General features: G+C 53.9%; 2 protein-coding genes across 3 annotated transcripts; both read left to right on the plus strand.

Annotated features, from left to right (window-relative positions):
• The first annotated feature begins 541 nt into the window (after positions 1–541).
• NOTUM (notum, palmitoleoyl-protein carboxylesterase) lies at positions 542–8,127 on the plus strand. Of its 2 annotated transcripts, XM_015880120.3 has the most exons (11): positions 542–1,056; positions 1,361–1,413; positions 1,522–1,617; positions 2,134–2,194; positions 2,652–2,710; positions 3,615–3,717; positions 3,918–4,109; positions 4,411–4,511; positions 4,610–4,757; positions 5,252–5,299; positions 5,410–8,127. In XM_015880120.3, exons 1-11 carry the CDS (start codon positions 542–544, stop codon positions 5,714–5,716), a joined length of 1,683 nt encoding a protein of 560 aa, XP_015735606.2. In that variant the 3' UTR covers positions 5,717–8,127. The 2 variants fall into 2 exon arrangements, with proteins under 2 accessions (XP_015735606.2, XP_085378992.1); XM_085522866.1 differs by having other exon boundaries at positions 1,361–1,617.
• A 1,587-nt stretch (positions 8,128–9,714) lies between these two features.
• On the plus strand, positions 9,715–12,395 carry MYADML2 (myeloid associated differentiation marker like 2). Its single transcript, XM_015880121.3, has 2 exons — positions 9,715–9,974; positions 10,048–12,395. Exon 2 carries the CDS (start codon positions 10,058–10,060, stop codon positions 10,964–10,966), a length of 909 nt encoding a protein of 302 aa, XP_015735607.2. The 5' UTR covers positions 9,715–9,974; positions 10,048–10,057; the 3' UTR covers positions 10,967–12,395.
• Positions 12,396–12,838: the final 443 nt, after the last annotated feature.

The following is a 12,838-nucleotide window of genomic DNA, read 5'->3' on the forward strand; positions in this document are numbered from 1 at the left end:
CCCGCTCCTCCTGCGCTCCGCTCGGGCCGGCACCGGGAGCGGCCGCGGCGGATACGGGAACGCGCCGGGCTCGGGGCCGGCTCCTCCCGGGGCGGGGGGCGGGAAGAACCACCCGGCCGGGCCGGGGCGGAGCCGCCGCCGGGTTACGGGGGGCCGGGAGGGGGCGCGGGCCGGGGGGCGCCGCCGGCGGGGCCGACACGTGCGGGGCCTCGCGGCGCCGTCGGGGCCTCCGAGCGGCCCGGCCCCGCCCGAAGGGGCCGCCCCGCGGGCGATTTGCTCCGGAGGCGCCGCCGTTCCGCGGTCCCGGCGCCGGCCCGAGGGGCGGCGATGGCGGCGAGGCGCGGGGGGGACGGGCCCTGCGGAGCGGCGGCGGCTCGCGGTGCCGGTGCGGCGGGCGCGGCGCAGACCCCCCGCTCCCTCCGCCTCGCTCCGAGGGGGCGGAGGGCAGGGCAGGGCGGGGGCTGGCCGGCTGCTGCCCCACGCGGCGCCCGGGCTGGCGGCGCCCCCGGCGCGCTCCCCGCGCACTCCGTGCCCCTCTGTCATGCTCGCCGCCTGGGAGCGGCCGGCGGGCTCCTGCGCCGGCAGCCGCCCCGCAGAGCCCGCGCCGTCGGCGCTGCCCTCGCCGCCCGCCGCCGACCCCCTGCCCCGCGGACGGCTCGGCGGGGCGCGGCGGAGCGCGGCCGGGGTCGCCCGGCACCGGGGGCTGGCGGCAGCCGCGGCGCGGGGCGGGTGGCGGCGGGCGGCGATGGGCACGGCGGCCGTGCACCTCCTGCTGCTGCTGGGGCTGCTGCACGCCGGACCCGGCGGCGAGGGCAGGAAGGGCTGGAGGCGAAGGGGCCCGGCGGCCCGAGAGCGCGGAGAGGCGGCGGCGGCGGCGGCCGAGAGCTTCCCGCTGGACTTCACCGCCGTGGAGGGCAACATGGACAGCTTCATGGCGCAGGTCAAGAGCCTGGCCCAGTCGCTGTACCCCTGCTCGGCACAGGCGCTGCCGCACGACCTGCGCCTGCACCTCCTGCACAACGCCTCGGTCACCTGCAACGACGGCAGCCCGGCCGGGTGAGTCCCCGCGCCGCCCCCCCGCGTCCAGCCCGGCCCGGACAGCGGCTCCCCCCGGCCGCCCGGTCCCGGCGCGGCCCCGAGGCCAACGGCGCCACCTCGCGGCCGCGCTCCGCCCACGGCGGCGACAGGTGCAGCGCCCGCAGCGCCTCCAGCGCCTCCCGGTCTCGCCCCGCTCGCGGCTCCGGGCGCGGAGCGAACACCGAGCGCAGCGCCGACGCTCCGGCGGGGCGGCCATCAAAGCGCTGCGGTCGGGCGCAGCTCCACGCTCAGGCCGCGCCGCCTCGTGTTTGTTTGTCCGCAGCTACTACCTCAAAGAGTCCAAGGGCAGCCGGCGGTGGCTGCTGTTCCTGGAAGGTGAGAAGCCTCCGGCGCCGCCTCGCCCGGGCGCGGCTCGGGGCGGCCCCGCTCTGGCCGCCTGCCCTCGGCTGTGGGCGGCGCGGCGTGACCCGCGGTGCCCCGCAGGGGGCTGGTACTGCTTCAACAGGGAGAACTGCGACACGCGCTACGACACCATGCGGAGGCTGATGAGCTCCAAGGAGTGGCCCGCGACCAGAGTGGGTGAGCGTCGTGCGGGGCCGGGGCCGCGGGACGCACGTGGGGGAGCGGCGGAACGGCCGTGGGCAGCGCGGAGCTCCGCGTCCGCTCTTAATTGTAATCCCAGACCCGCCGGGATCTTGTAAAGCTTTGGTTTGGTCGCTTGTTTTGAAGCGCGTTCGTCCTTCTCTCAATACACCCCTTCCCCAACTCGGTCGCAGCGCTCACCGCCGTGCTGTGCACATCGGGGCACGGCAAAAAACCTTCGGCTTTTCTAAGGTCACCCATAAGCTGAATTGACACCCGGAGCTGCGGGGCTCCGTGGCTGGCAGAGCATTTCCGCATTTGCAGGTGCATGTGCTGTCACTCACCTGTGGGCATTTGGGAAGTGCTTATCTCAATGCCATGGAGCCTTTCTGTGCTGTAGGAGCTGTATGGATGGGGCTGTCCAGGCAGGCTCCAGCCCTAACACAAACCACGTTCTGAAGCTCGCATAGAAATCAGTGTCACTGAACGTTCCCTCTTTCTGTCCACATGCAGGAACAGGAATCCTGTCATCGCAGCCGGAGGAAAACCCCCACTGGTGGAACGCCAACATGGTGTAAGGACAGACTGCACGGGGAGATGGGTTCTGCTGTCACAGCTCCTCCTGCTTTGGGGCAGCAGAAATGCTGCAGGGACAGGTTAAGGCCAATGGCCACATGAGGTGCAACACACATCTGGGTGAAGTTGTGCCTGCCTGGACTGGAGAACTCCAAGTCCTCTCTATGAGGAGCTGTGGGGTGATGGAGAGGGACTTGGGGTAGTTGAGAGCCTTCTCAAGTAGATGAAGTGGCACATCCCATGGCTGGCTGGTGGCGTGTTGTGTGTCATCTACCGGTGTTAGGAGGAAATGGGTGTAGGTGTCACTGGGCGTGCAGGACGGTGTGAAGGTGCACTGGGGGGCTGTGGGGACAAGAAGCCGTTCCCTTCTCCCATCCCCAGGGTTTAATTGTCTTCAGTCGTGTGACCCCATCGTCACCCCGCAGGAACGCAGCGCTCACACAACTCTTTTACAGATTCATCCCCTATTGCTCAAGTGATGTTTGGAGCGGCGCCTCTTCCAAGTCTGAGAAAAGTGAGTGTTGCTGACGGGCTGTTGCTGCCGCAGACGTTGCGCTTTGAAGGCCACGGCCAGACTTCTGTGAAACGCACGCACGGGGAACAGGCTTTTCTCACTGAAGGGCAGGAAAGAATATCGAGCTACTTCCAGATAAAACATCCTGATCTCTTTAGCGCAGTCTGTTTTGACATAGTTCAGAGCCACTGCTTGCGGAGATGTTACTGATGCAGTAGGCGAGGATTAGAGGAACTGAATTCCTTTTGGATGACTCCCCGGCTTCCAGCGCACAGCAAATTAAACGGTGCAGCTGAGGAACCATGGTTTGTTGCATGTGACTTCGGCTTTGCTGATGTGAGAGGAGAGTGAACTTAACTTCAGACTTGTCCCGGGGAGGTGTCTGTCCTTGGAAAGGAGCCGTTGTGTGTCACTCTAAAGCTATCTGCAGAATTCTTTGCAAAAAAGAATCATTGCTTTGCATACGTGCCCGCTTTGTATCAGCCATCCTTTTGGTAATGCCAGAACTCAGCATCTGCCTGCTGGAGTCCTCTCCCACATGGAGCTACGTTTCAATCCAGTGATCTGTTTCACCTCGTGTGGCTCTGGGTGCTCGCTGAGTTAAGATATTACAAGAGGGGATACCTATGGAAACAGTCTGCTTTGCTCTCATTTTCCTTCTCTTAGCTCACTAATTCCCGAGCACCATGTAGGATGGCCTGCTGGCGTTACCTTGTATTCTGTTCATTGCTTATTCACTTCTTTCAGGGAGGTTTAACACTGGGGGATCATGCAGGTGGGGGGAACAGGCCAGTGTTTAGACCTGTAATCCTTCTGTAAAGTTCTTAGGCATTTCTGGAGAGGAAGTGAAAGTCTTTACCCTGGGTAAGAAACAGCTTTGTTGACACTGAGGTCTCTGTTTCAGATGAATATGCCTTCATGGGAGCGCTGATCATCCAGGAGGTCATCAAGGAGCTCGTGGGAAAAGGTCTTAGCACTGCGAAAGTGCTGCTGCTGGCAGGGAGCAGGTATGTGTCTGCAGGGCTCCCACAGCAGAAAGCTCTTTGTAAGAGGTCTCAGCAGCAATCCCTGCACTTGTTCTCCACGGGGTTGTCCTGTGGATAAATGAAGTTGTTTAAGGAGTGTCGCTGCTGTGAGAGATGTTTGCTAGCAGCCGTGCCATAGCTGTGCCTGCGTCGTCACTGCAGTACTAAAATTGCTGTTGCAGTGCTGGAGGAACAGGAGTGCTGCTGAACGTGGATCGTGTGGCAGAGCAGCTGGAGGAGATGGGGTATCAAGGGATCCAGGTTCGCGGCTTGGCAGACTCCGGGTGGTTCCTGGACAATAAGCAGTATCGCAGAACTGACTGTATCGATACCATAACGTGTGCTCCAACAGAAGCCATCAGAAGAGGAATAAGGTACAATCATGTGAAGTGTGCTTTTGCAAAGGTCGGTGTGGGAGGATGCTCTGCTTCTCTGTCTTGCTGCATTTTGACACCCGAGGAGTATTTATTACATAACATCAGTGGTCTCTTCAGACACGTGAACAAAAGTGTTCACTTAGCTGCTCTAAAATGCATTGACTGTATAGTGCAGTCAAAAAAGAGCTTTGCTTCTAGTAAGTTGGCACTTTAACAGAGCAGAACTAGACCAGCATATGGGAAGATCACTGTTAAGGTGTTATTATGACATTCGTTCTGTTGTTGCGTTGCCTTCCAGGTATTGGAATGGTATCGTCCCTGAACGCTGTAAGCTGCAGTTTAAAGAGGGAGAAGAATGGAATTGTTTTTTTGGGTATAAGATTTACCCCACTCTTCGATGTAAGTATTGGAGGAGGGAGAGAGGAAAATGGATTCTGGCTTTTTCTCTGCAGATAACTTACAGCAACCTTTTCTTCCTTCTTTTTTTGTCTTCCCAGGTCCGGTCTTTGTTGTCCAGTGGCTGTTTGATGAGGCCCAGCTCACTGTAGACAATGTACACCTCACTGGGCAGCCTGTTCAGGAGGGGCAGTGGCTTTACATCCAGAATCTGGGTAGGGAGCTGAGAAACACCTTGAAGGACGTGACGTAAGTCTTTGAGAAAAAGCAACCTGTGTACTTCCAAGAAAAGCCCCTTATCCACTATTCTGACACCATTTATCTGATCTCTGCAGAAACTGGTGTCATACATTGATAACTGTACTTAGTCTATGCCAAGACTCTTGACTGTTTCATTTCTGAATGAGCACACAGTAACTCCCAGGCTCACCATTACCTGCTGTCCTTTGTTATTGATAAGAATATGTTGGTGCTGGTTGGGTTGGCTTTTTACCAACCTCCATCGTGAGACCCCTTGCCATTGCACAGCCATCCACCCCACGGGGTTGTTGTGGAAAGTACTGATCATAAAACACTGAGATGGTTCTTCATTGTCTCATCAGCTGTTAATGTACTTCAGTTGCTGTACGCAACAGGAGTCTCTTGTAGAAGATCCCACCTTCTGCCTCATTGAGAAGGTTCTATTCAGTGGGAGTTAATTTGTCCTCCCAAGACCTAATCTGTGTTTCTGTTTTCTCCTTTAGTGCTAGCTTCGCTCCTGCCTGTTTGTCTCATGAGATCATTACACGCAAGTGAGTGATTTTACAGCTTCTATGAAAGGTCAACATGAAAACAGCAGGGGAAATAACCGGTGCTGATAGCCCGAGCTCTCTGACACGAGCTGTCTGGTTTGTCTTTTCAGCCATTGGACAGACATCCAGGTGAAGGGGACGTCGTTACCCCGCGCCCTGCACTGCTGGGATCGGAGCCTACATGAGAGCAACAAAAACGGGAAGACCCCTCTGAAAGGTTGCCCAATTCATCTGATTGACAGCTGTCCGTGGCCCCACTGCAACCCCTCGTGCCCCACTATCAGGGACCAGTTCACAGGGCAGGAGATGAACGTGATCCAGTTCCTCATGCACATGGGTTTTGATGTGCAGAAGATGGCACAGCAACAGGGCCTGGAGCCCAGTAAACTCCTGGGGATGCTCAGCAGTGGTAACTAGGAGGGGGATCTTCCCAGGGGCAGAGAGATTAGATCAGGAGGAAACTCGGAGCCCTTCTCCCATACTCTCTCATCTTCCTTACGCTCATGCAGGCTGCTGCACGCTCACCCCCTTGCAGGCTGAAACCTGCACACCCCCACACGCTCCCACACTCTTGCACACTTAGGATGTGTTAAGAAAAAAAAGAAAAAGAAAACAAAAAAAAAAAATTACACAAAAAAAGCAATTTCTTGCTTACACCGTTTGACTGGGACGTGTTACCTCCTCACTCCAGGGCTCGGCCATTCACATCCTCTTCTGTGTTACACAAGGCAATCTGACGCAGGGAGTAGAGAAGCCATAAATAGCACAATGAGAACCTTCCCCAGGTCTAGGACTTCCACCCTTGCCATGAATTTGACATCACAGACTTATACAAGTGGTGGGGGAAAAAAAGAACAAAAAGCAAGCACTGGATTTCTTTTGTCCAACTAGAAGTGAAGAAATGATTACGTGACTTCCTAGAGGCCAGCATCTCACCATGTATCGCAGTGCACAACCCAAGGGCACGTGCTAGGGATGGACGCTCTTGTAATCAACTTACTTTCATCTTATTTTATAAATGACTTTTTTTTATTACTTTTTTTTTAAAAACTAAGCAAGAAATATAAATGATATTGTTTTGTAACATATTATTATTATTTTTTTTTTAAATAACGAAGAAACCTCTTGCTACTTTGGCAATGTGGACGTATTTATTTTAATATGTAAAATGCTATTTATGAGAGCTGAGCAGAGGAACCGTTTGTCTGGCTTTGTCAAGTTGTGGATGCTGCTCGTTTGGATGGGATTTCCTTACGATCGCTGAGCCTGGCAGTGGGCTGGGAGTGGTGTTGTCGTCTTATATGATGAGACTCTGGTGTTCCCCTCGCAGTGTGCTTTGTCATTCTCTCTAAAGAAGGCATTATAGTGTATGAAGATGGAGACATTCACCCAGCATCTGCTGTTTGCATCTTTAAACGGCGTTTTCAGCTTGAGGATTGGGATATGTCAGGTATTGCAGGGTGTTGCTTTAAGATCTGTTTTTACAGCGGTTAAGAAATGTTTGATTCGAGCAGGCCTGTCTCAAAAGGCAAAGCGTTTCCAACATAAAAGCACGAGACAAGAAACAACATATTTCCATTCCTCTCATTTGTGAACACACCCTCCTCTTTGAAATGGGAAGGGAGCAGGGGAGGGAACAGGAGCGTGGCTGGAGCTGGAGGCAGCAAGAGGCCGTTCCTTAGAGCAGAAAGCTTGTGCAAAAGCTTCACTGCAGCGTGTTGTGTCAGTGCAGGCAAACCTGTGCACAGAGCACAACTTCCATCCTTGCTGTGGAGGTCTTTAACACCTCCTTTGCGTTCCCTCGCACTGTGTGTGGTTACACAGTGCATAAGCAACAGAAGTTTAGGGCCGAATGAAAATTCCATGTGCTTTCAAGAGAGCTTCCCAGGTTAAAGGCGGCGCTGCCTGTAAGGTCCCAACCTTATCTGTATGGACTGCAGCAAACACTCAGGCAGTACCATGATGGGAAGCAGCCCTGCTGTGTAAGATGGGGCTTAAAACCCAGCTTATGTGAAGTGCTAAGGAGAAAATGGATGGTGCTCCCAGCAGAACTGAGATGCAAGAAAGCTACCAGCGGAGTTTCCATATTATTTGTGTAGGAATTACTAATATTTTGTATGCTTTAATAACTGATGTAACAGTAACGTTGTTCTGACTATACTTTTCATGGCACTCAGCTGAGAGGCTTCCTCAATACAGGGGATGTTTGAAAGCATGCTGAGAGTGGGATTCCTTTGAGGGCCAGAGTTGCTTAGGGTCGATCAGTGCAGAGCTCTGGTACCTCAATAGCAGCCAACATTGCTGCCATACACTTGTTCTTCTCTTGGGAGCATCGAGGGAAACTGCTGCATCCATCAGCTGATTTCTGAATGGTTGGACACGGGGTGATGCATTTTGATGGCAAGTGCCCTGCTCTGTGTCCAGCAAAGCTTCTGCCAGGAAATGTATAAATGCCACTGTTCAAGTTTGCAATATTTTCCATGGAGCTGGTTGCCCATATTTCTAAAACACGAATTCAAAGGCTGATTTCTAAGAGGCAAGGAATGTTCACAGAGCTTATATGACGTCTATTTTTTATTCCAAACAGGAAAATATTCCCTGGAAGTCAGCAATCTCTAGTTCAGTGTGGCTCTGCAATAGTCTTTTGAAAGACAGAACAGAGCAGAAGCCCTCAGAAATATTGCTAAGGGGGGAATTTGGCTAATTTATTAGAAAAAACATATGATGGGGTTGCCAGCTTTATCTGGTAACCAGAATCTGTAACCCAGGGGGTGATTTCCAGTTCTATATTTCTTCTTGTACTTGTGCAATAAATATAATTTTTCCAAGCCTTTGTGAAGCTGACACTTCTGAGTTTGTCACCAGGGATATTTGCTACGTGGAAGCCAACAGCAAGAGGGGTGAGACTGGAAGAATTCCGTACCATGTGTTTGTACCCTCAGATCTCATGACTGGATGAGATGCTTTCTATTAGAACCTCATCACTGACAAATTGTCCCCAATAGGATCATGTGATTGAGCTAAAATTAAAACGCAATTAAGAAATCAAAGGCTGACAGTGGATGTAAGTATGTGCACGGCATGGCTGTAGTTCCAGACTCAGCGTAGCCAGCATGGGACAGCTTCAGCCAAACACTTTGGTGGGAAGGCATGAGGAGTAAGGAGCAGCACTCAGCAATGAACCATGGAATCACGGGATGGTTGGAGTCAGAAGGGACCCTAAAGACCATCTGGTGCCAGCCCTGCATTAAGCAGGGACACCCACAGCTCCATCAGTGCTCACAGCCCATCCCTGACCTTGGCTGTATGCAGGGATGGGGCACCAGCTCCCATATGGATTAGCATCACGGGGTTAGGAGGGGCAGGTATCAGTGACAGCAAACCTTCCCCCCCCGCAGCCCCTCAGCCCTTTCAGTGCATTTCCTGGTTGTTGTGATGTTAACCGTGCCAACTCCACCCCCAGCTCACAGCAGCACTGTGTGGGTGCAGCAGGGTGCCTGCGGGCCCCACACACAGTGTGGCAGGACCAGGGGCAGCCCCACCTGCACACACCCGGACCCCTCCCAACAGCACACCAGGATCATGAACGGATGGAAGCAGCGATTCTGTGTTTCCACCTCAGCCTGGTGTGCAGTTTGAGGTTGGGGGTGATCCCGGGTGCTGGAGCATGGCAGTGGCCTGGTGCCATGCTGAGGCCCAGTGCCATGAGTGGGCTGCATGAGGAATCCCTTCTGTGGCGTTTTTTGCATTCTGAAGCCTCAGCAAGCCATCTTATTTCACTTTTATAGTTGAAATGAGACTTTCCAGCTGCGAAGAAGCTTTAGCAAACGTACACCGTAAATGGCGATGGGGAAAGCTGTGATCCAACTGCGGGGTTTGACCATTCCTATTGGAATCCAAAGCAGAGCGAAGGATATCAAAGCCATTTTTTTTGTTAATTGCATTTGGGTTTGGCACTCAGAAAGATAAGAATGAGCAGTTCCCACATTAGTAAAACAGGGAAGAGCTTAAGGAGACGGCGAGGATTGGTGTCCAAAGCACAGCGGGGCCTTTCACAGCATGCAAATATATCACTGCTCCAGATCAAAAGGAGCGAAGTGAGTCAGCTTCTATCGCTTCTATGGGCTCTCACGGTGCCCCTGGTGCCTCCAGGCCTGTCCCCTCCCTCCCCCAAAGGGCTGTGCATGGGGCTGTGCAGCTGCAGGGAGAGCAGCACTGACCAATGCATGTCCAGAGGAGCAGGAGGGCAGCCCAGAGCTGTGATGGAGCTCAGGGTGTCAGTGTTAAATAACACCACTCACGGCAGTTGAGGGGGGCAGGACTCGTTCCAGCACTATTAATATAGCCCCTATTTATATTCCTGGGTTCCTGCAAACGCCACAGCAGAGCTACAGCTGCAGAGCTAAAATGGAATAAATGTCAGCCCCCGGGGAGAACGTGATCCTTTCAGCCATCGCGAGGGAAAGCAGGCAGCGAAAGGACAGAATAAGGGACAGTATTCAGAGCTGGGAACTGATTGCAGCACCCCGAGAGAGCAGCCGGTGGGCAGAGCCAGCACTGACCTCCTGCAGCAGCACTCGGTGCCAGAGACGCACGCTCAGCGTCAGCACAGCACCTACGGATACCGGCAGAGACAGGCAGGGATTGGAGCTGCTGTCCGCAGATCCGGAGCCAGGTGTGACTCAGGACAAAGGGTAAAAGCCTGGAAGGAAGTTTGGATGTTCGTTTTTTAATTGCATTGTCTGCAGGGCTGGAAAGATGATGGAGAGCACAGGAGGGCCGTATCTGAACACCGCGGCTGTGACATCCCCGGTGGGAATAGTTCGTTTGCTGCAGATGATGTTTGGATGCACCACGTTCAGCCTGGTGGCCCATCAGGGGGGATTCAGCGCAGCCTACGGCACCTTCTGCATGTTTGTCTGGACCTTCTGCTTTGCTGTCACAGTCTTTATCACTACCTGCGAGTTCACGCACCTGCACAGCTGTCTGAGCATCTCCTGGGGGAACTTCACAGCGGCGTTCGCCATGCTGGCCACGCTCATGTCGGTCACGGCAGCAGTGATCTACCCGCTGTACTTTGTGCAGCTCGGCTGCTACCCCATCACCTGCGAGGTGAGAGACTTCCGCATAGCGGCCAGCGTCTTCGCCGGCCTCGTGTTCATTGTGTACGGCGTGGAGGTGTTCTTGACCAGAGCCAAACCAGGACAGGTCACCAGCTACATGGCCACCGTCTCTGGGCTCCTGAAGATCGTACAGGCCTTTGTGGCTTGCATCATCTTTGGGGCGCTGGTGAATGACAGCCAGTACAGCAAATACGTGGCCACGCAGTGGTGTGTGGCCGTCTACAGCTTCTGCTTTATGGTCACGGTGGTGGTGGTCGCCTTCAGTGTCACAGGTAAGACCGCCCAGCTGTGCTTCCCCTTTGAGCGCTCTGTGGTTGTCTACACGTTCGGGGCTGTCCTGCTGTATGTGAGCGCGGCCGTCATCTGGCCGGTGTTCTGCTTTGACAGCAAGTACGGCTCCCCGCAGCGCCCCAGCGCCTGTGCCAAGGGCAGGTGTCCATGGGACAGCCAGCTGGTGGTGGCCATCTTCACCTACATCAACCTGCTGCTCTACGTGGTGGACCTGGCGTACTCCCAGCGCATCCGCTTCGTATCCCACATCTGAGGCCCGGCTCCAGCAGCAGCAGCAGGAGATGGGATGCATCGAGGACAGGCACAGACTGGGCCAGGAACCAGAGCCCATGGCCAGGGCTGAGTGGGCCCACAGTCACAGCCCACAGCGGATCAGCTGCCCACCCCCATCAGTCGGCATCTGCTTCAGCCACCTGGTGCCAGGGTGAAGAAATCCTGCAGTCCAAAGTATGCAAAATGGCCTCTCATCTCCAGAAGTCAAAACTAAAATGCTTGCTGCAATAGTGGGTCTGTGAGCTGCTGGAAATGCTGAGCCAAATATTAGGAAAGACACCAAAGATTTTGAAACTGTTACCAACACTTAACTATAATCAAGTGACTACCCAGGAAGTGGGAAAGTTAAAAGCTGCATCAAGGAACAGCAGTTCCAGAGATGAAAAACAATGTTGGGAGTTTGGGTTAGTCTGGGCTGTGTGGTGAGACATGAAATACTTGCAAATGTGGGAAATTCCAGTCGGGATGTTTCTGAGAAGAACATCATAGCTGTGATATTATTGTGATGGTTTCCTTTCCCTCCGCTCCCCTGTTTAGCACAGCAAAGGAATAACCCAAGAATGCACCTTGAGGGGGAGCACAGGGTGTCCTATTTAACACCAAGCCTTTATAGGAATGAACGTTTGTGTAACTGGAGTTCTATTGCCAAGAAATGGTGCAGAATGGACCCAAACTGCAAAGAAACTGCAGTCAGACGTCCTTGCTTGGACAAAGCAGAGGGTCTTGTTCTATCTAACACCTGCGTTGTTCGTAGGCCATTGCTTCTTCATACTGATTTTATTTACTGATATTATTTTCCTGGAAGCTTAAAGATAAGTTTTGGGGTTGGAGGTGGGGATGAAGGGAATGCAAAGATGAATGGATGTCACAGCCCTGCACAATGAGCAAACCTATATGAAAAAGCCTTGCATGTCATGGTAACGAACAGGGAGTGCTGGCTGGGAGCAGATCAGGTTGTGGGATTCCTGAGCTCTCTGTGTCACAGCAGCTGTGCTCCCCGGGCCCATCCCTGACAAAACACCCATAAAAGTCCCACATAGCACAGCTCAGATTCCCAGCTTAGCTGAACAACTCCTCACTTACAGTCAGGCAGACACTAAAGCAGCCCGAGTTCTCATGCAGGGCAGATAGATTGGATCCAAACCCAGAAGAAGCTGATACTGACAGGAGTGAGATTCATTTCTTAAGCAAATTAAAATAAAGTGAATGGCCGCCTTGCAATCTGCACCTACGGAGGTTTGCATCCTTTTCCTTTGCTCACTGTGCAGCTTTTATCTCGGCAAGCTGCAGCCCTTCTGCTTTCCAGTTCATGTTGATGCACAGCTCCTGCATGGCCTGGGCTGCCAGCACTTTGGGATGACCTTCTTTGTAGCAGATTCAGGATTAAAAGGAAGGAAATAGACTTTTCATTATTGCCTTGTGTGGGGTTGGAAAAGCAAAGGAAAAAGGTCCATTGGGAGGGGCTGCGTTGCACAATACTACAGCCCTAAGGAGCGTCCTTTAGCTGGAACCATTAGCCTGAGAAACAAGAGCTGGTATCTATTGGAAGGAGAATGTGCCATGCAGCCCTCCAAGGGCTTTTTCCTCTTCCACAAGCTGCCATTAAGGCAGGAGATTTGGAAGATGAGGCCGATGGCTTCTCCAAGGGCAGAGCATTGAGGGGGGGAGGTTGGTATAACATGAGGCCAAAGGGAAACAAAGCATGGGGGCAACATTTGGTGCCTGAAGGATGGGGAGGATGGGGTGGAAATGGGCTGTAACATGGAAATGATGATAGCAAGGGGTGGAGGATGGACCGAGGAGCATTGCCAAGGACAGCCCGTTCATCCAGCCCTTCATCCGCCAGCCAAGG

Source organism: Coturnix japonica, chromosome 23 (genome assembly GCF_054131305.1).
Source record: "Coturnix japonica strain WE chromosome 23, WE-NBRP24, whole genome shotgun sequence".
Taxonomy (NCBI): domain Eukaryota; kingdom Metazoa; phylum Chordata; class Aves; order Galliformes; family Phasianidae; genus Coturnix; species Coturnix japonica.

Excerpts from the sequence above, each read along its gene's own strand:
- NOTUM (XM_085522866.1), top strand. The coding sequence starts at position 542 with ATGCTCGCCGCCTGGGAGCGGCCGGCGGGCTCCTGCGCCGGCAGCCGC. Across the intron at positions 4,512-4,609 it reads GATTTACCCCACTCTTCGAT|GTCCGGTCTTTGTTGTCCAG; the intron begins GTAAGTATTGGA and ends TTGTCTTCCCAG. Across the intron at positions 4,758-5,251 it reads AACACCTTGAAGGACGTGAC|TGCTAGCTTCGCTCCTGCCT; the intron begins GTAAGTCTTTGA and ends TTTCTCCTTTAG.
- MYADML2 (XM_015880121.3), top strand. The coding sequence starts at position 10,058 with ATGATGGAGAGCACAGGAGGGCCGTATCTGAACACCGCGGCTGTGACA.